General features: G+C 34.4%; 1 protein-coding gene across 3 annotated transcripts in view; it reads right to left on the bottom strand.

Moving 5' to 3' along the window:
• osp (outspread) overlaps positions 1–23,913 on the bottom strand; it is a 116,472-nt gene that overhangs the window by 71,583 nt on the left and 20,976 nt on the right. For all 3 annotated transcript variants that reach the window (XR_010558367.1, XM_065361625.1, XM_065361627.1), the window contains exon 2: positions 6,454–6,534. Coding sequence is in view for 2 of the 3 variants with exons in the window: in XM_065361625.1 (XP_065217697.1) it covers positions 6,454–6,534 (81 nt within the window). In the remaining variant the exon portion in view is untranslated. The remainder of the gene's footprint in view (positions 1–6,453; positions 6,535–23,913) is intronic.

Raw genomic sequence — 23,913 nt, 5'->3', positions numbered from 1 at the left:
ATATCATCTCCCTCGAACAAAATTTTAACATTTACATTCAAGGCATTCTGGAGCGTCCAGCGCGATTTTCGATTTCTCCAGAATTTAGAATTTCTCCAGAAGGTGCAAAAATTAATTTGAGCAGCTAAAAATCGGGTCATGTTTACTATCGACCTGTTTGAGAATTTAATCCACAGAGACTGTCTCGAGAGCGTTTTTAAAACTAGAATATTAGGTATGGGTAAGGGGGGAAAATCAAAAATTCTCTGAAATTCGCACGAATACCTGTACCTATCTTATCCAAAATCACCCCCCCCTCATCCAAATTTCCAAACAGAAAATTTTTGAATTTTCTTCTCAAAAATATTTTGGTAAAAAAATTTCCTCCAGGTGTCCGTCTAGAAATCGGCTCAAATACTACATAAACTCTTTAAACAAATCTAGAATTAGTCATAACTTGAATTTAAGCAACTCAAATGAATTTCCACACCTCCTAGAGTAATTTCGGTAAATTCGGAAAAATGGAAAATTTTGTTGGAGGCTGCAGAATAATTCGAAATAGTAATGAAATTCTGATTCTGGTGGTTAATTTTAGAGAAGATACAGCCATCCGTTCAAATTTCAAAAATCTTTCTACGAATAGAAAATTAAAAATTTTTTGTTGGTCAAAGTGGCCAACAAAACACACTCAAGGTTTAGCCGGCATATTAGTTCAATTTGTTGAAGAGGTCAAGAATAAGCCACAACTCAATTATTTTTAGATGTCCAAATTAATTTCTACGCCTTTTGGAAAAATTTTAAAATTTTGAAGAAATTTGAAAATAGAAGTGGAGGCTTTAGAATGGCTCGAAACGGTAAAATTTGGATTTGGAGGAGTTGATATGAGTTTTGGAACTAATTTTCATCGTTTTTACTGAGTAACTTTTTTTTTCAAACTGGAAAATTATTTTTTTAAATAAGTAGGTCTTAGTAATCACTTCTAATATTTTTCGTTTATTTATGCTTCAAAATTTTGCCCCACATCATTTCAAAAATGAAGAAGGGAGGAGGCAAAAGCTACGAAAAAATTTTAATTTTCGTGTTTCCAATTTTTCGTTGTTTGTTTAAGGCTAAAAGTAGGTCTTGATAGCAAATCTCTCCAAAGAAAATACTGGAACTCAAACTTCACCTTCGTAACCGAATCGACTCATTTTTGCACAGACGGGAAAGGGGAATGAAGTTTCTTTTCAAAAATAACTGAAGTTTGACTGGCTGCTCAATTCAGGAACTTCTTCCATTTAAACGTTATATTTTAGTTGTCATAAATGAACAAAAAAACTTTCAAAATATTTTTGTATAAAATTCAAGTTCTGGATAACAACTTGAAAAAAATTGTCTCCGTGCCTTTAATAAAAAATTTTAACCTGATAGCTTAGTATGTGCTTGCACTTCGAACAAAAATATGTACTTCTAGGTTTTTTTGACCATCCATAAAAACTAAAAAACCGTTTAAATGAAAAATATGCGAAATTTCATGAATTCAGCGTAACATGTAAGCATATCAAGCTGGCTGGTAGGCGGAAAATCTTCAAATAATCTGAACAGGTTTTTTTTTTATCGATTTTCTCACAGTATTTTATTCTCGTGTTATCGGAAAATAATTGCATATTTATCACGATGAATTCATTTTTTTTTTTTTTTTGGTGAGTATGCTAACGGTTCTTGGATCTGCTCAATCAAAGCATGTTATGAAAATATCAACAACAAATTCGGATTGAAGAGTTCTCAATTTTTTGTTGTTCATATTGAAAAATCATCTTAGGCATATTTAATAATTAATAAGATATCAATAGGCGATCTTAAAGTTAAAAAGTGATGTCCAACAGGATGAAGAAGGTACGTAACATTTCACAGAATTAAAGTCATGAAAATTATCAAAAACGGGTCAATGATCCCCCACACTTATTCTTTGAAGAATTCATCTGTCTTCAACCACCATAAACTTTGACTGGCTAATTTTTTTATGATTACAGATACGCTCAACTTCCTCTCTATTCCCTTGTCACAACTGAATTGAATAATTTGGACTATAGTTTATTGCCTTATAATGAGATAATGATTTATACATCCAGTTGGATTGTGTTCGCGTAAATTTTTTATTGCATATTGATTTTTAGGAAAAGTAAATTTATTTTCAAACTTTTTTCTTCAACATCGATAATATTGATTTTGCTGAACATAGCCATACATTCAAGGTTTCCGTTTAAGAATAATTTATTACAAAAGGTCAAGGCGTAAATATATTTTCAATTTGCGTTTGTCCGCGTCTCTGTTGAGTACCTATATCCAGTATGTTTTTTATGAGTATTTATACAGTGTGTTGTAATATGGATTTAAATACATACACGTAATTATTTTTATTCTTTTTTCTCTGCTTATTTCTTTAATGTATTTTAGTCCTATTTTGCCAAACCAATCGTACGCACGTACAAAATACAATGTGTATACATTATAGTATGCATAGTTTCAACTTTGAAGATTTCCGACGACGCTATGGCTACGACTATAATAAAAAAAAAAAAAAATCCTTGCAATTTTTATTATACCTACATTACGCGAGATTTACGAGCTTTGTAAATCAGTTATACAATTCAACGCGACTAGTTCAAGACAAATAATTGTCAGCTTTTTAATGTACTATACGTAATGTGCTTAATATACACAGCCAGCTACTGTACTGCGCAGACTTCTACGCGTAAAAATACATTTCAGTTGCGGCAAAGGACTATTGTAATTTTATTTTAATGCGCAATATTCTCCATATATTCGATCATAAAATGAATTTTCTAATATAATTATATTCGCAGCCCATAGAATCTTTTCAATTTCGAAATTGCCTCTCGAATTTAATCTACTGTTTTGCCTGAATAATAGATAAGAAGATCGTAAATATTAATTGTCGAGATTATCTTGTTTTCACAACAGGCACAGGCACGCGAAAAAATATGAATTATAGAAATGGAAAAGAATTTCAAAGAGGTGGATAACGGTTAATTTTCAATTAAAAACGCGATTGGAAAAATTACATCATGATCCGGCTGACCTGCGGAGACTTTGATAATTTGAAGTTTTTTTTTCTTCATTAAACATGCATGGTTATTTGGTCAATAACGGTAGATTACGTACAACTTGGTACGAAATTTTCCATTCCGAAACTCAGCCCTCGCTGAATTCCAATTCCGCGATTTCTGTCCCTAGAAGGAATTCCTTAGTAGGTACACTTACGCTTCCTGGACAATACAAATACAAACACATTCGACACTCTCTGATCCTTTCTTCAGTATAAATGAAACTTCGTAATGGGTAATGGTGCAATTTCTCGAGCTCCGTTATCTTTTATCAATTTCTACAAACGAGTTTACTACATGCAGTAAATATAGTATATAGTAGTAAACTGGATACTCGGCACTCATATCTGCTATCCAAATCACAATCAAATAAGGGAAATTCAACTAGTACTCATTTCCGCGCTCATGTTAACACCGCACATTCTCAGCACAAGCTCCGGCAAATGGCAATCCACATGGTACAGCTCAGGTAAGAGTTGTAAAAGGAAGCAAATAAAAGCATAGGCGTTTAACTGTTCACAAAATGATAAGATTAAGAATTTACACGGTCTCAGCGTCAAAGTTTTAACCTCATTTTACACCGGCACACTCGGTATACGTTCGAAAAAACAGGTATGGCACTACCTACGTGAAGAATCTCAATATGTACAACATACACTTTGTAGGATACGACATACGATTGGGTCAGGTAAGGTATCCACAGCATTCCTCTTGTCGGAGCTTTTAAATTGAATTTCTACCGATTCGAAAACCGAACAATTTCTGAATAGAGACACATGAAGGGTCGAATAAAAATTCGAATTTGGTAAGTCTCGAATTGGTACGTAGGTACATAAATCGACACGCCATTCACGCCAGAAATAAGTTCAGTTTCAAGTATTTCAAATTTAAAAATAATTAGAGATTTTAAAACTATAAACGATTCTACATGCTCCATGAAACCTCATCGGAAGCAGATTTTCTCCAAGTTCTGCATTTTCGCAAGAAATCGCTGAAAGATTTCTACAGGAATTTCGGGAGAATTTTTCAAAATTCTCTCCCATTCAGCCCTTACAAAAATGAATTGTCCACCCATAAGCAACATTCATTTTTCGATTTTTGGAGAATTTTCGAAAATCCATAAATTGAATATTTTCTACAATATGCTTCAAAAAAAAAAGTCAGTGGAAGTGATGAAAATTCGTCTTGAAACTAATATCAACCCACCATATCTACTGGAGCCTTTTGCGTGATTTTTGATTTCCCCAGAATTTTAAACTTTCTTTCGAAGGTGTGGAGTTTTCCTTCGCTTTTTGTCCGATGTTTGGAAATCTCAACTTTATCTCAACTTCTTCGATCGCATGATTTCATGAGTACGAAGTTGAAACCTCCTGAAAAGAAGCATTTCTGTTGCTCATTAAATTTACGTGACAAAAACCATTTTTTAACTAATGAATCCTGGTTTTGAAAATGTTGAGTTTTTCGTTCAAAAAGTTTGCTCATTTTTTTGTGAAACCAAAGTTTTGTTTTTATTATTTGAAATGAAAAGATTTTGGTTTAATGCCAAAAAAGCAGTTTAAGAGCTGAGTTTGGCAACCATTCGCAATCCAGCAAGGAAACCTCTCAAGATATCCGCTTCCAAATTAATCGAGACCACGATTTTTGGAAAGATCATGGTCTGAAATCCTCATAATCGAAATTTAAACTGCTCAGATTCATTTTTCGATTTTTGGCAAATTTAAAAAAATGAAAATATTGAGTATTTTTTTGAACAGCATACTAATTATGAGAAAAGAAATTTTTAAAATCAAAAAATTCTACCTCCAAAATTGCTTGAAATGGTGAAATTTAGATTCCAATGGTCGGTTTTAGACGAGATGCAGCCCATTTGTGCAAATTTCCGAAGTTTTTATTACGAATAGAAGATTTTTCACTATATTCTCTCATAAAGATGTTGGTCACTCCAAGTGTTCGCCTGGAAATCGAATCAAATGGGAATAAACTCTTTAAACAGGTTGAGAATAAGCCATAAAACTCGATTTTTAGCAGCCCAAATTGATTTCCAGAATTTCGCTTAGAAGTAATCCAGAATTGAGTTTTTATCCCTGAAACTTTCAAAGATTTGATAATTCTCATCAAGTTGGTCAAGAGTAAACAGAATCCCGAGAAAAAAAACAAAAATTCAAATTTTAGGTCAAACTGTTCGAGAAAAGTCACATATGTAGTTCAACTAAAAAACTACCAAAAATTGACAATTTCCCATCGTGAAAAGTCATGAGAATCATTTTTTTGGGAATTTGATACAGACTAGAGACAGTTTGAAGAGGGAAAACATCAATTGAAAATCGCTGAAGAAGACACAAAAATCCGTTTTTTGAGGTTAACAAATTTTCAAAACAAAATATCAAATTTTTAGGTGGACTCGTTGGTGGGGATACAAATGCGTGACGTAAAATTTTCCGAGAAATTCAAGTTCCTTTTTTTGGCTCCAAATTTTCGCTCAATTTCTGATGTTTTATCAATTGGTGCAGTTTCAGCATTATTTGGGGGGGGGGGGGGAATTTTTTATTTTCCATTTCAAGAATCAAGGAATATTTGAATTTTGATTCGAGCCCATTAATCGCACTCTAGTTCTGTCAATTTGCTTCAAATTCAAGCAAAATCTACAAAAAGCTGATTTTGTTTTCAACACGTCAACTAAGATAATCAAAGGCCCCATAAATGCCTCAAAAAATTTGAAAAAGTTCAAAAAAACGATCTTTGAACAAAAAGCAGATTTTACATACCTCCTTCACCCATTTCTACCGCAGACTGATGAACCGAACGCTCGTTTAAACCGTTACAAGGGCAAAAAAAAATCAGGCACACCCAAGCATTTTCTGTTATTCACCTCTGTAGACGATACATCGAATCAATGCGACAACTATGCGCGACTTTGAATTACGATTATAGGTGAGACAAGAATAACAGCAGGAAGTGTCATAAGACGCGCCCGATCTTACAGCACAAACGAGAGAAGAGAAGCGCGTAATTACAACGTATAACGGATCCTGTGTACGAGTACGGGTACCTACAGGTACAGGTACACATATCGACATATAAAATAATACAAATCGCCGAGCAGCACCGAACTCTTCACCTTGTCACAGAAAAACGCTGACCGAAAGCATATGTCATTTTGGAATGTTCGATTGCGTATAGCGGCTCTGCAGAGATGTGTGATAATTCAAACATGGCCGCGCAAAATACCAATTCGCTAGTCAGCCAGCCACCAAAGACTCCTGAGGATCTGCGCCGCGTGACGCTGGCTTCAGCTACTGTTTTAGTACAGTAGGTATAGGTATTAATTAATAGCTATATTATTCTATACGATGTTAATTCTTCTTACCTTAGTTCGATTGATTGGATTAGTAAAGTCCCATCCAGGTGCCACGAACAGATATCCACATTTCGCCACTTTCCTCGTAGCCTGTCAAACAAAACAAAAAACACGTAATTCAATTAGTCGTTTTTGTTCTTTCTCTGTATGCGGTATACGCGTATATATTGTACTTATTACTATTTTAGTAAGTAGGTAAAGGCACAGGTAGGTAAACGAAAGGCTTGATAGGTATGCAGATAAGCGCCGCGCCACCACGTACCGTAAGGGAAATGACAGCAAAAAAAAAATACACACTGCGATATAGGAAGTGAACGCGTAACGTTTAAAAAGTTCACGACGGGTCATACGCGAGTGTTAATTTATGTAGGCTTGCACTTGTACCGAGAGGCGGAAAAACAAATCGGACACACGTTAACGACCAATGCACAATTAACTGGAGCTATGACATTAGAAAACGGAAACTAGTTACATCATATTATAGCAGTAGACCTGGCATACAGAGGCAGTACAAGCAATTATGGACAAGTTCGACCGAACAACTGTCCGCTGTCCGAGTTGTAGTACACTGGGAGACAACTGGTCAACGATGGTATTTCACCTTAGGCGGGTTTCCTCTTTTGATAAAAACAAAATTCCATCGGGCTATGCAGATGTAGCTCAGCGTATCGTGGATTTATGCATTCCCATTTTTGTATTAACCAAAACATACAGATAAATGCAGATTGTATTAGGGCTTCGGGGCTTCTTCAATTTTAGCTGATATGAATCCCGAAATCCAACAAGTGGATGAAACTTCTGATAAAAAGTGATCAATAAATGGATCTAGTTTTCTTCTGAAGAAATGAACATTAGAATCATTGATGTTTTTGGTTTTAATTAGCATTAGACAAAACTAAGTCAATGTCTCCATTTATCACACCATAGTGATATTTGCAAACATTTCACAGTCTCTTCAATCTGCACCTCGTTATTCACACCAGCATGCTAAACTGCACCTCAAAATCATCCACTTGCAGCCAAACAGCGTATGGTACGTGAAAACTTGCTAACAAGACCGATCGAGAGGGGAATGAACACGTTGAAAAATTTGGCACCGACCGCACACTTTGTCGGTTTCTTTAGGAACGAGTCTCGAATTTAAAACTCAAATCGAACGTGTACTTAGTTATACAGGGACAGATACCGCAGCGCGAAAGAAAAGAGAGAAGAAATGATAATTGTGTTATGGCGGATGTACCAAGACCTGGCTTTAACGGTTAAGAGTAACACATTAAGAGAAATAGCTATCCGTGCTTAATTATTATTCTAAAAAGAAATTCTAACCGGCATTAGTACAGTATAGTTGGAATAAACAATCAATATTTCTACGCTTCGCAGGTATTATAAACACACTTAGATACTCGCATACATATATACCTGACCGACGTCGCGAGCATTGTATCTAAGTGTAAGTACCACTATTGGAATGCTATGTCTGCGTGCTGCTCCCTTGAGACATTTTTTTTCACGCCGGTACTTACAACAAGATGAACGTAATGATCTCGATTGATGTAACTATTACTCATCGTACAGATACTGTAGCTCAGTCGGTAAATAGTCCGCGGAATACAAAAAAAGAAAATGGTAGGTATACGAAGGTGGAAGTTCTTCCACAACCAAACATATAAATCCATATTGAAACAATGTAGCAAGTCTGTGTGGTGTGATATATGTCTGCGAGCTAAGGTTACACACTTACATACATAGGTATTATACACATACATATTGAATACGTCGTCTATGCGAAGGTGGTTCTTTATTTCTATTTTTACTCGCGTTCGAGTATAGATCATAATACGATACAAAAAAAAAACAATGCTAGGCGACAAGAGCCGGTGTGAATTCAGCTATGGATTGAATGGGCCAAACGTATATCAGCCTACTTAAAAGTATGTCTGCTATATAAATTGAATACGCATTAAAAAAGTTAATTGTGCGAATAAACGTGTCATTAAATCGTTGAAACGAATATAAAATCAACATGCGAGTCTTCTGGGATGCATAGGATGTTGTAGTGGGTGGGTGGGTGGATAGATGGATGCATTGAATACATGATTTTTTATTGATGGATGTGATGATGACGATGAAAAATAAGCAGATAGATGCGTACAGCAAGAGTTGACCGACTTGGTGTATGATTTTAGAGAAATTTGGGTTGATTGGTGCTCCTGGGTTTGAACTCTGCTCTGGTTCTATCCATACTTAAAGTACATATAGGCCCATGCTTCGATGAACCATTAGTCTTGCCTATTTCTCAGAAGTATGAACTTGATGAAAGTAGTGGTAGGTAGGTGGGTAGGTGCATATGATTTTCACAAACGAATATCAAAGTATGATAGGGTGAAAATAAAATGCTCTTCTCTATTGTTGATGCTTCGAGAGTTCATCATCATCATTCAAATAACCATTTCTGCAGAAAAAAATTTCCGAAAGTTTTTTTCCCCAACCATTGAATTATCGAATTCGATTTTCCAATTAATATTCCCAGAACGACCAGTCCCCTCGAATGAATTTTCCACAAAAACTCGATAATTTCCAACTGAAAGAATTTTTTGCAATTTTAGTCACAAAACAAAACTTTTAAGCATGTTGACAAAAAACTAGTCTTTCCTGCAGTTTTGATGAAGACTCAGGATTTTTTTTTACAATTTGGCAAACAAAAAGTAAAATCTTTAAGCAAATTCAGACAAGAAAAAAGCAGATCTTTTCGGGATTTTGGAAAAAAATCTAGACTTTTTGACAATTTTGACAAAATATTATTTTTTACAATTATTACAAAACAGTAGGATTTTTTGCAATTTCAACAAGAGAAGTAAGATTTTTTGGAAATCTCAATTTAAAAAACCGGTTTCCCAATTTTGACAAAAAAACAAGAGTTTTTACAAGTTTTAATTACTTAAAAACGTTTTTTCTGCAATTTTTGCAAAAAAAGTGTTTTTGTTGTTTTTGATTTGAAAAACACAGTTTTTTTCAATTATGACAAAGGATAAATCGAGAATTTTTTGGAATTTTGGCAAACAAATTTTTTGGTTTAGTTTTGATGAAAAAGTGATTTTTTTGCAATTTTGATCAAAAGGCAGATTTAATTTTGTCAAAAAAACTCTCTGGTAATTTTGACGAAAAAAAACTAATTTGGCAAAAAACACAATTTTGATTTAAAAAAGTAGAACTTTTTATAATTTTGACCAAAAATAAAACTTTTTGGAAGTTTTTTGAAAACATGGTTCACAAAGCAAAAAATGTTTATATCTGCGTGTTTCATGTTAAATTTTCGCTAGTTGAATCCCTCTCCAACGTAAGCAATTGATTTTTGGATAAATCCCAGTTTTTTGCCATTTTTGGGTACGTCACTAATGCAAATTAGGTGAGAGGTGAAGAGATGATGACGTTCATCAGGGTAGCTAATTTTCAAGACATATTTTGATGAAATTTTCTTCATAACATGTGTTTGCTTTGTGTGTCAAGTGTTAAAAACACATTATTAGGATCAAAATTGCAATACAATTTTCAAAGTAGCTTAAAACTATCAAAAAAACGTCATTTTGTTATTTTTTAGAAGAAAAAGAACAATAAAACAAATTTTTTCAGTTGGGGCAAAAGTTCCACGAATCTGAATAATTTTATAAAATCTAAATAAATCTGCGTGAAATTATTAAAAAAAAAAAAACTGTAAAATTGCCATAAGCCATAACAATAGATAAAAACTTGTAAAAAAAATAATGTGAAAATTGTAGGATAAGAAAATGCAAAATTTCAACTTATGAAAAAATGCACTAAATATATTGAAAATGAAATGAATCTAAAATGTACCTTAGTACCTATTTGTATAAATATCGTAATAATTTTTCAAAAAGACAAAAAATTATTCGAAATCAACAAAAAATTGACGCAAGTAAAGTTACAGAAACATTAATGAAAATTATACAGAGGGAAGTTCATTACTATTTCACCCAATTTTTTAAATATTTCTTCGTCTCTATCCCAATTTTCAACAATTTTTGCACCAATTTTACTGATCTTCATGTGAGTTTGCTCTATTTTCTTCATGTATAATTTCAGCCAACACTGAACTAACTTTGCAATACTTTGCCGATTTTCGGTAATTTTAAATGATTCTTTAGCAGTTTCCAGACATTTTTGCCAAATTTTTTCACATGTGATTTTGATTTTTACGCATGTTTATAGCTAATTTTTTAAAATTTTTAGGAGCTTTATGCACCATAGTACACATTTTTGATGACATTTCATCAATTTTTTCGTTTACGTGACCAATTTTCGAAATTTTCGACCATTTTTGTATTAAACTTGCCATTTTATCACATTTTTCTTGACCTTCAACGTTTTATAAATTAATAAAATTTAAATTTCATTAATTTTTTTGACAATTTCAATTAAAAAAAAAAATATTTTCACTACATTTTGTAAGACTTTTCTTAATTTTTTCTCAATTTTTTTTTAGCAAACTTTGGCCTTTTTTGACTTTCTTCTCAGTTATGAACCATTTTCAAGTCAATTTTAGTAATAATTTCAAAATACTGAATTCTGATTGGTCGAAATTAATGTAACTTAATACAACTTTACACAGCTTACTACGAAGCAATCATTCGAACTTGCTCCTTTTTGAGTCGAGGATCCCAAAATTCCAATGGAACAGTTCCAACTCAAAGTAACCTTGGAATTTGGTAATCCGTATCTCGCTATCTTTTTAGAGCAAAGACTACTCTTCATGTTCAAGTTCATGAACTTGACCAACTACGGATCTCATTTACACGATACACGTTCTAGAAAACACAGGTTAAGCACTAGAGCAAGCGCAGGGATCCCATATACCGGCTTGGCTTGAACTTAGACTAGATTGAAAACATCCAACAACGTGTGACATTACCGCTGTATAGCTATTTAGTTTCGAGAAACGTGTGGAATTGGTTTTGAAAACTTGTACGCGTATGGAAAAGTACCTACATATCTTAGCATATATACGAGTATGTGTCTTTACTTAGGCATCGAACGTAAACTAATTATATCGGTATCGTATTACTCTCGGTCTCAGTCTCAGGTTTATTTACACATTGAGAAAGCTATAGAAGACGGAGAAGGAAAAAAAAAAGGAGACAGAAAGAGAAGTCATACAGAGTCGAGTGTAGATCAGCACCGAGAGTAGGTTGGTGAGGTATAAGGTACGATGTATGTGTATAAATGCACATAAACCTATAATGCAACACAGCACGTCGTCGACGTGTCGTATCTTCAGCGCAAAAGAGTGAAAAGGTGAAAAAAGAAGTACATTTGCGTGTATTGTTTTATTGGCGTGACACGTTTTTACGCCGGTATCATCTGCGTGATGTTGAACCGTGTTAATATCGCTACCGGGTACCGCATCCAGATCGCTTGAAATTTGCCCATTCGCTTGCGCTTTTGTTGCTCGCATATCACAAATAGTCGTATAGCTTGATCTAGTTTGTATATGCAACACGTATTTTTAATAACGTGCAAAGATGAAATTACTTCGCAGCGTATTGGAGAAAAAAAACTATGCCACTGGAAGCATCTGCAGCACGATCGTTATAATTATGCCAACGCAATACTTTGCTAACTACATATTAATCTGTTATTAGCCAAATACAATAATAAACATTAAAAGCTATACACACAGCGCTGATGAATAGGTAGTCGCAATAAATGAAAATCTTCACCGAAAAACCTGTTCAGCCCATCGCATCCATCGATGGTGATGGTGAAGATTGCAGAAGCAGATGAGGAAAAAAATCTTTCTCGTATATACGACCACCTTGGTTGAATGTAATTACGACCTAATGACCTTTACGACGTTGAACAATCGATGTGGTAATTAATCGAGACTTACTGTATATATCGAATGATAACTTGTAAGGTGTTTCATGATTAATGAGCCGGAATGTAAATGTGCAACCTTAAGCATCTGGTAACGTTCGATTATAAATACGTACAACAACTACATACATACAACAACCATACACATATACTCTCGAACTGTTCTCGATGCTGCAGCAGCTATATGCAACTTTTCTCTCCCCTTGCCTCTGCCCCCTCACACCGCTTCACCCATAACTGATGGCAGCAGCCTACTCCTCACATCTCGTGTAGATTCGTTGTAATCATACTCGGCCATATATACCGCGCTCAACTTAATTAATTGCGTATGATCTCTGCTATGGTATACTGTATAGTCAATTACAGATGTAAATATCTATCGAACGCGGAATGTGTACCGCAGAGGTCAATAATGGCGGTTTAGTACACATTTATTGCGAAATATGAGCAGAGAACAGAGCCCCACACCGCTGCTCCGCTGCACCATTCTTGTACGTATATCGCGTATAACCGTAAGCCTTTCGGTAAATAATGGCCGCAACTGTAGCGCAGCTCGTTTTATACTCAATCTAACATCGCTGAATCATTATTGACATTAATGAAAAACCTTGATAAGCGCCCCGAGTTGTACGTTTATCTCAACGGGTACAGAATTACAGACATCAGAGTCCACCAGGTACAATATACAGGATGTCCCATCGAATGTTGAGGCTCACTGTTGAAATCATGGGACAACCAGTGATTTTGGAGATAACTTGTTAGAAAACCAGTTTTGTTCCAAAATAAGTAACTTTTCATTAAAAAAATGTATTGAGGAAATTGATAGGTTACTTCTCCAATCATTTTACTTGAAATTTTCAAAATTACATACTGCTCAGTGCTCCTTGCCCCCTATCCAAAATCTCTCTCCTCCTTGCCATTCTCATTCCACCAGTCCAATCCAAATCGGCAATTAGAGAATGTGTTCGAGGAGGACACCTTGTATATTTTTGATTATTTGTGTAATAATATGCACCTAACACATATTACCGAGATTGCCACTAGCTACAGCATCATCGTCCACCAGAAACGCCGGCAAATTTCGCGGTCTTTGGACGCGTCAATATATACGTATAATCACCAAACTATATCGCAGGTACCGTATACCCACAGCCGGAGACGATTTTCAACGCCCACTTTCGCGTATCACGTACTAAATTCCCGTAAGCCTATAGCGGTGTCGATGAAGCCCAGTCCAGCCGCGGAGTCCACGATGTGTAAAAATCAACCTTGCAGAACTCGTATACCTACTACAAGAGTTCCTACCTTTACCTATCCCATATTATCACTATAGTGGTAGTAATCCGCAATAGTTGGACATAGCAGTGTGGACAGTGCTGTCGCCAAACTACTGCGGCTACTCGTCAGTTATACGATGATGATGATGATGATGATGAACTGATTTATAAATACGTGGACACCGCCATCGAGCTAGCCACAGACTAAAAAAAAAAAAAAAGAAGAAAATAAACCGCAACTACGTGAACGTAATTCAACTCGTAGCCGCAAAATATACACTAACGGTTTGCAGGTGTTAGTTCTAGTAACCTTTCTCCGACGAGAGCTCGCAAGTACGACGACGATGACGACGACGACGAGCTTACAGATATCTCATTGATATTGGCGAATTCATACGAATATTTCAAGTTCACCGCCAGCGCATTAACGTGGCCAAATTGCAATGCGACACGACACGTGTTTTAACACACAGAGCTGGGCAAAGAGCGAGAGAGAAAACACCAACGTATCGCGGTTGTAGCCTTATAATGTGCAGTACAAACACAAATCGCGATCGCCAGCAACCTGCGGCTGGTGATGGCGACCGGTTTGCGAAAATATTTTAATGTAATCGCTGCAGCCGTTACCTACATTTACCTTGAAAAATTGTGAACAACCGGTTACCCCGGCCTCGGTCCCGGGCCCCGGCACCGACTTTAAAATTGTCAACGGAATTTTCCCCCGTGAATCTGTGATCCTCTCTGCATTGCTCTATTCTGATCGCATCTTCGTGGCTCCGTATAGTAAGCAATACATCAATATATGTATAACCCTGCCACATTTCACTCTTACGTCAGCTAGAGCATCCTACATTTTTGACGGTTTTTTACTATGAGAAAGCTGTAGACATAAATATAGATGATGGGCAAAGTGGCTGCGAATCATATTACAATAAAATTTGGATGATGGATTGATCGGAGGTGTTCTTGAGGGAAAGCGATCGATGCAGAAAAAATTGGATTTCGTCGATTTCAAATTCAGGTCAGATAATGATAAAGATTTTGTAACAGGAGTTTTTCTGGCAAAAAGCGAAAATTTTGGTCAATTTTTGAAAAAAAGTATCTCGACCATAATTTTTTAAAATGAAATCACACAATCAAATTCAACATTCAAAATGTGGTCAAATTGCGAAAAAAACTTACATTGAATAAATTGCCGAAATTGTAATTACTTACTTAATACTGAATTCACTTTTTTGAAATTTGTTTGCAAAAAAGCGAGAATTTTCGGGAAACAGAAAAAAATGAGAATTCCTGGGCAACTTTTGGCAAAAAAATGAATAAACAATTTTGGTAAAGTGCTGGGATTTTTTTGGTAATTTTTAGCAAAAAAACAAAACTTTTGATCAATTTTTGAAAAATGAGAGACTTTTTACACAGAATTGTTTTCAAAAAAAGAGACAATTCTTAGCATTTTTTGACAATTAAGAAACGAGACTTTTTGAAAATTTTGACCAAATGACAGGATCTTTTGCTATTTTTTGTAAAAAGCAAAACTTTTTAGCTAATTTTTAGGGAAAAAAGTGAAACTTTAAGGCAACTTTAGATGAAAAAGTGAAAATTTTTAGCAATTTAAAGTAAAGGCGGTACACTTTTTAGCAGTTTTTTTTTTACAAAAAAGCAATCTTATTTAGCAATTTTTGGAGACTTCTTGGCCATTTTTAGCAAAAAGCGAAACTTTGACAATTAACAATTCTAGCAAAAGGCAGCTTTTTGATAATTTCTGGCAAAAACATGGAACTTTTTGGTCAATTATTGGGAAAAAAAGGGGATGTGATCGAATTTTTTTTGAAAGATGCGACAATTTTTAGCAATTTTTGGCAAAAAACAAGAGTCTTTGGTAATTTTGACATTTTTTTTGTGGTATTTTTGGCAGAAGAAAGCGAGGCTTTGGATAATTTTAATAAAAGATAAGACTCTGTAATCTTGAAAAAGTGATCAAAAACTACAAATTTTACCAACTTACTTAGTTATTTGAAAAATAATTCGAGTCAAGAGCCCTGATAGCGCATTCAAAATTCCCCTGCTAGACAAGATATCAACCTCTAAATTTGGTTTTTCGATTTTTTTGGTCAATTTTTGAAAATTTGAATATGACCCACCCCCTCGCCCCATAAAAAATTAAAATTTCATCAATTTGAGATTTAAAAAAAACTGAAATTTAGCTAATGTCTAACTCTCATCCTCTCAAGTTGACTGGGGCCGGTTCTGAACCGTTTTGGAGTCTCCAGCAAATTTTTGGATTCTACAGTTTTCAGACATCTCAATAAGTATAAAAAGAAAAGTTTATGATTCAAACAAAAATAAATTCAATGTGCATTACTCATCTCGTAACATTACAAGCACTGAATTGAGTTTTTCGATTTTTGTCGAGAACAAATTTGAACTCTTATGAGAAAAAATCTAATCAACCTGAAGTGGAAAGTTGAAATCTGCTTAATGTCTTAATTTTAACCTCTCAAATGGACTTGCAATAGGTTGAGCTGTTCTAGAACCCTCGGAAGATTTTTGGACATCTAGTTTTCAAGAAGTTTCATTAAATTAGTGCAAATAAAATTCATCCTACCGGCTACCAGTAATTAGTTTTGAATGAAAATGGGTAATTTGTGGGTCATGAAATTTTGTTAGTATGTATTCGATTTCTGACCCTCCCCCCTTCCAAAACGAATTTTTTATTTTTCCCACAATGCTTTGGATCTGAATCAACAAACACCGATTTGAGCCTAAACTGATGCTGAATTTCACTTGCAACAATTTTAGTTGGTATGAGATTTGTTTTTAGATTGAAAAATGAAGTCCGCTAATTGTAGTAGAATGACCCAAAATTTGGATCAATTAATCGATCCGAGAGGCCGAAAATAGGGTTGAAACCAAAAATCAACTTTTTACTCCAATTCAATCAAGTTTTGGCCTTTTTCTATGGGGAACAAAGCAAATTTTCAAATGTATCTGTTTTGTTGAAGAAGCTCTTTCAACTCCCCCCGCCCCAATCCTGTATATTACGTATTGTTCAGATCATCATCGAAAGTTGATCGAACTGGTCCACAAAGCAATCTACATAGCATCAATTTTCAATATCAAAAACTGCCTTGCAAAGTTGCAAATCGTCCCTCTTACCCCATCTGCTGCATTTCTTTCGTGAAAACACCAGTAAGTCTATGTAAGTCTATACGTATCACAACCGAAGGCAGTGTCGTTGACAGTGTCACCATTCAGCACCCGTGAATGATGTCGAACATGGTAAAACTTGTAGGAAAAAAAAACCTGTGACAGCTTAAAGGCCAGTTAACACGTCATAATGTTAAGGCGTGATAATTGACAGCAATTAACCGGTACATGTTACTTTCTAGTTTCGCGTACAGTACCTCGTATTGTTTCAACACCATAATCAAATACATATTTCACCGAGACGGAGCTTCGTTCTTCGTAATTCGAAAACATATATGCAGTACTTGGTATGTCTCTTCTGTATATACTATCTATGAACGTAGCCTGCTACGTACAACAACCTACAAATAGTACATACAGCATAAGACAGTAGATAGACAAATAGAAATCCTTCACCATTCCAGCAGTCGTTTAAATAGTTAGCATTGCTTTAACGGATAGTAAATCTGAAAAATATTATTTTTAGATACGCTACACACAGCAGAATAGTGATGAAGATTTCTACAAACATAGTACGCCTGTTGTCTCTCTTCACACCATGAAAATATCGCTCCTCGTTTCGGTTCGTCCGTCGTAACTTACGCCGCTCGATGCTCCGGCCCATCATCAGCCGAATACTTGACATTTAAATTAGTCTACGTGTAACAATCCATCTACGGATTATTCCCCTTTTTTACCCTCCTCCGCGACTGTATCTTTTTTTTTCTTCAAATCATTCCACATACTATAAAATAGGGTGCCAACTCTCGTTTGGAAATTCAATTACATAGCATCGATTTTTTAGCGTCCTCGTCTGTCGCGTCTTGTTCATCATCGCGACCAACCAGAGGAGAGCATTGCAAAAGAGTATAAGAGTAAACGTTTACACTTTGAAAAGAATGCGGTACACGATGCCAAACTGGACGATTAAGTATACAAAATGCTGAATTAACATAAGCCTCTGCGAGAAGCTCGTGTGTATCTGTATACACGTCTAGACATTATGTGATTTATCACAGATGACCACCTTGTCACCCTCTCCAGTCACCTCATCCTGTTGTCATCGAGTCCATTCTCAATTCGCGAATGGCGAAACAATATCGCAACATATGTATGGGTATAATCTTCGCAAAAATTTTAATCCGCAAGACTCTCGCTTGTTGGCTCAACCAATTTATTGCATCTGCAGTTCTCATTTCCGGTTATTTTAAACGCTCCGTGAATAAGAGACCACTCTCCACTACACAGTATATATATGCCATCCGTCAGCGATATAAAAAAAGATTTATCTAAATTAAGCAAATTTTTCATCACAATGCTACAATGCCGACTGTTACCACTGCTCCTGCGAACGCGACTTTCATTTTTTTTTCTTTTTTCTTATACACTTATTATTGTACTTCACTTGTTCATTACGTATTTGCGCTCGAGCATCTTTCAATGTATAATATTATTACTTTCGAATCTTATATCGCGGCGGCCGTTGCGACCGCGACGACTGCATTTTAATAAATAACGGCGAAATATTATTATCGGTCGATGGGAGAAAAGTACGACATCGACATGTGCGGGTACATTCGCAGTATAACTTTGTAGTGGATAGGTAAAGGAAATACTACATAGAGAACAGATTCATCGTGGAAGTATCCTAGCTGGTAGCTACGCATTAGCCCAGTGGCACGTCTAAAACAATTATCCCCAAGGGAAGACTTTCACCATGTACTATACACCTACGTTTACGTTTACATGCAAATGAGTTCGTATCCCTATGTAAGTAAGTACAAGGTACAACGACACGCTAATACACAAACTGACCATTTCCGATCGTATTTTCATTATCAATACCATAAATCGTACTCAAGTTCACGATGAACAATTTCTACATCAAGTTACAACTGCACAAATTATATACTTTGAAGCGAGGTATCTCAACCAGCAGGAAATTTTTTGGAACAAAATGAGAGAAATTTAAAAAGTATTTCAAAATTCATCACCAGGTCAGGTCTTTTAGATAATTTTTGGTAAATTTTTAAAATTTCAATTTGGTTCACTTTCCGTAAAAAATTGAAATTTGTTCAAAATGGTCTAGAAATCGGAAAATACGTCCCCCCCCCTAGCCACGTTGGAAAAATCTTAAAAAGTTTTCAAATGCAACTATCCCCCTCCCCTTGAAATGCCAAACAAGCTCCAAAGTAAAGAAATTCCATTTTTCCTACTCAAGGATTCTCAAATCCAAAATATGATGGAACACTCCGTGTTTTACATACCAAAAAAAAAAAAAATCATTCCATTACAAATTTTCCAAACACGTCATGCGAAATGATGGAAAAATAATCACCTTGTTTCAAATTAAAATACTATGTTTACATTTCATTCTCGAAAATCATGATGAGAAAGGGAAGGGGAAGAAAAAAATTTGTATAAATTTTAAAAATTATGCCGCATAAATATAGGCTTTACAGGATGAACTATTACGTGTAATAATTTTACTTTTTTTAAAATGATAAGAACAAAAACAGCAATACTTACATACTTCATACTTAGTACTCGCTCGCTATGAAGTAACTTAAATGGATTTTTTTTCCACCCAAGGTGAAATTTTTATCGAATTTGCACTTCGTTATGACGAGCGATATGAATATTTACGATAGTAAAGAATCCAGATAATGCACCGCGAATGACCTAGCGCAAATCAACTGTCGCAGTCGGCGAATTATCATATTTATGAATAACAGAAATACCTCGACGTAATTTTTATCTGAAGTTAAATGGGTAGAAACGTATTTTTCATTCAGAAAAATTTCCGAATTGCAAATAAAAGTAGAATAAACGATCGCTGATGCTGATACGGAGATCTAGCCCTCGCCAAAGCGAGTAATTCTTGTTATTTACACGCGATTATAGGTACAATATTTTTTACGTAATTTACAGTACAAAAAAGTAACAGTAACGATCTCGACCTCCAGATAATTTTCGGAAGAGAAAGATACCCCTCCAATTATCAAAAATGGTGAATTTTGAATTTTCAAAAATTTACCAAAAATCGAAAAATTGATTTAGGAATTTGCTTTGGTGGAGGCGTTTCAACTATTCCCTCGCCAAAAATCGTACTGCTGTTCAAAATTGGAGGAGAGTACCTTGAGAGGTTCCCTTGCAAGAGTAAATACGTATGTAGTGATAAAAATTTTCAAAAAAAATCAAATTAATCGCTGAGAAAAGCAAAACGCATAAAAGAAAGTTGTGGTGGTCCATTTTGGACAACCACTCACGTGATCAATAAATACCTCAACTAACACGAAAAACAATCTCGTTAATTTCTACACATAAAATATGCAATTAGTTTCGAGTTAATATAATTATTTTGAATCCTAAAACACCTTTTTTTGTTTTTACCTCCCAGATATCTTTTTTTTTGAAAGAATATTAAAACTTGAAAAAATGCAATTTAAAAATCGTATACCTATATAACAGGATTTCCTATAAAACCAATTAATGAAAAATATGGAAATAAGTATATCGATTCCTTAATTAATATTTTAATTAGAAACGTTTAAAAGGATCGACATCGACACCTGTTATCCCAACAGATGCGCTAATTACTCCACTTATCAGTCAACTGGTTAGATCGGAGATATCGTGATTGGTTGCGTTTAATTATATGACTGATCGTGGTCGTCGATTCACGTTCTCAGATCAATCAGATAATCACCTTGTGTGTTTGATTAAAACTGAATTCTGCACTTAAGGCGGTCAGATTATGATCTCAATTCAGTATTTTTTCAAAAAAAAACCTGCAATATGACACTCATTTCTGGGAAACAAATTTGTATTTTTTTGTTGCTTAAAAAATCCTGCCATTAAATTAAATTAAATTACGAATCAACGGAACATAAGAAGAATCCACACCTTTTGGACCAGAATCGAAACGCAAAAAAATATAATCAAAAGATCATCTCTGGGCGTTTCAAAGAAGGACATTATGTATACAGGACAATTATCGTAAAAATAAGAACAGAAACTGCGACGCAGATAAAATAACATATCCGTATAGATGCTGCACTGTCCAGTATCTCTGAGCTCTCTCGACAGCACATTATATTCAAATATTCGATTATTCGAATTCGTCCCCGAAACCAGTTCCCATGTAGTGTGAAAACATCATAGGTAGACTATTGTATAGCAGAAGAGTTGGAAACATGGACGCGAACGCGACACTGAAGCGTATCCAATTGATAAACTTGACTGTGGCCGAGAATTTCGAAACTTTGCTCGTCTTTGGTATAGTGATATAAGTAAACATTCGAGACATGACGCGTTGACTCTCTAATTAAAACGATATTTAATTCTTTTTTTTTTTCGCCAAACGTTCGAAGCGAATCACAAAATGAGTAAAAAAGAAGAAAAAAATGGTAAAAAAATACCATCATTGTGACCTTGATTCCGGAAATTATTGTATTACGTTTCTCACGAATATGTTGTTATTTTTTTTCTTCTTTTTGCCACGGATATTCTCAAACAATCGAGAGTTTCTCACATATTTGCGCGGAAAACGTGATTCCTTTGTATCGTACACGTTTCACAGTCAGATATAAACACTGTGAAGAGGAAAATCTTCGTGAAAAATGCATTAAGTACCAAAATATAGTAAGTAGGTAAGTTACCTACTGCAGGGGAAAGTTGGGGTATATTTCTGCGAAAAAAATTCAAACTCAAACGAAAAATTCGAAAAAATTATGAAACCAAAAATATATCTGATGAATTGCTCATCATCCCAAATTATTGAGCAATGAGATAAAAAATCGGCTTCAAATTCGGGTACCAAAAAGCGACAGGCTGCGGTATTTTTCCAGCAACCACGCTCTCAATAATTTTGAATAACTCGTATTGCGGAATTTCGGTATGTTCACATGTTGAGCCAACTTCAAAACTCCAAATTCTCAAATTTTATCACAATTCTGTTGATTTTTGCAAATCATATTCGTATACTTCCTTGATGTTTTCGTCATCTTATACGATTTTAACATTTTTAAAACACTTTTTCATAAAATTTTTCAACATTTGCATCAGTTTTTGGTGATTTTACAGTGATTTTAATGCTTTATCATTGAAACGTGTTTTTACTTTTTTTCCAGAGTTTCAGTAATTTCAAAGCACTTTTTGATGTTTTCATATGCATCATTTTCAAATGTTTTTGTCGCCATTTTTTTAATGCAATTTTTGCCAGACTTTACAAAACTTTCGTTATTTTTTGATAATTTTATTTTTCTATTTTTCTGGACTTTCATCAAATTCTGGTGATTTAAAGCTCGTTCAATGCTTTTTCTATGTTTTTATATTATTTAAATAGGTTTATTAACACTTTTCCAAGCAGTTTTTGCCAAATTTCAGAATTTCATTATTTTTTTGTGATTTATAGTATTTTTGATGTTTTCACTGCCGTTCACAAGAGGTTTCATTGACGCTTTATGCAATTTTTGCTATATTTTGTCAAGTTTCGATGACATTTTTTCACTTTTAAGTAATTTTTAGTACCTACACGGAAAAAAAATTATGGATAATTTTTACTATTTCACACAGTAACCGGATCCCATTCAAAAATATTGTGATTTTTACTATGAGATTAGTAAATTTTACTATGAGAGTAATGAATTTTACCTAATTCTATAGGTGAAATGTATTTTTTGGCTGAGTAAAAATCACTATTATTTTTGAATGGGATCCGATTACTATACTGAAATAGTAATTTTTATTAATTTTTTTTTCGTGTAATTTCAGAGCCTTTTTCGTGTTTTTATACCCTACCTATCATTTTACTGCAGATTTTTTAGAAATGTATGTCATTTTTTCCAAGTTTTTTCAAATTTTACAGAATTTGGGGGGGGGATGGTATAACAAAAAATGAGATACTTGGGACGAAATTCGATAACATTCGTTGTATTTTTGAAAAAAAAAATTTACAAAAAAAAACGATATTTTTTCGGTGTTTTAGGATTTAGTTTTTCTAAAAGAAATTTCAGTTCAAGTTTTTTCAGGTTTTGTCCAAAATCAGTAGTTTTTTTAGTTTTTGGTTTTTCTGTACGCATCTAATTATACCACGAAGCCCCCTTATATCGGAAGGTGAGCAACGGAGATTAATTTTAGAGAATATTCCAGCTGATTTAACTCAATTCAAGTTCACATTTCGATGGACCGGAAATTTCAAGGCATCATTGGATACGACCCAGTTCGCAAATTATGGAAATGACTTACTCATTCTCGTACATGAAAAAACATTCATTGCTCTGGTAAAGAAAATTCGTACTCACCTGAAAAAAAAAATACAATTTTGGATTAGTTTATTTATTTCATAAATTTAACACATGGTCACATTCAGAGTCTGACCAGAGGACATAAGTGGCTATGTTGAAATTGAGACATTGTGACATGAGCTAAAAATGGCATCAGAAGTAAGTATTTTCTTACAAACTTCAACACTAAACTGATTTTTAATTACAAAATTTTTAGAAAAAATAATCGAGTGGAAAATCGCACTAAACAGAAAGTTTGGAATTAGCCCCAGTGAAATGAAACCAAAACCTCGAAAAATTAGATTTTTGAGGATTAAAAAAGTTACTTTCTCATTCTAAAAATTATTACAAAATAATCGAAAATGTGCTGGGCATCTCTGGAAAATTACAGTACTCGCATTTCGATTTGGGAATATTATTATGAAATTTCCATTGCAAATACTTCTGAAAAAATCGATGGCAAGTTGTTTCAGTCTAATCAGAATCGAATCAAAAGCACCAAACACGAAGTTGACATTTTTCTTTCATTACTGTGTTATTTCTACAATTAACCAATAACTACATCAGCATCCCTATAATTTTCCACTATAGTAATGTAAATAATGGTGCGAGCGAATAATTTCACAAAAAATAACCAACACGCCGACTACTCCATCGATGCAATTTGTTTCGCCATTCTGCGTCAATTTTTACGATTTTAATAATATAATGCGACTGTATTGTTGTACTTTTAAAAATTTACAAAACAATGGAAATCATATTGTATTAAATTGAGCCAATTCCGTTCAGGGATTTTCGCTTGTTGTATAAAATGAACGCGTGTATAC

This window comes from Planococcus citri, chromosome 4 (assembly GCF_950023065.1).
Source record: "Planococcus citri chromosome 4, ihPlaCitr1.1, whole genome shotgun sequence".
Lineage (NCBI taxonomy): Eukaryota > Metazoa > Arthropoda > Insecta > Hemiptera > Pseudococcidae > Planococcus > Planococcus citri.
Note: the sequence above shows the minus strand (reverse complement) of the source record. Positions and strands in the feature narration are given on the sequence as shown.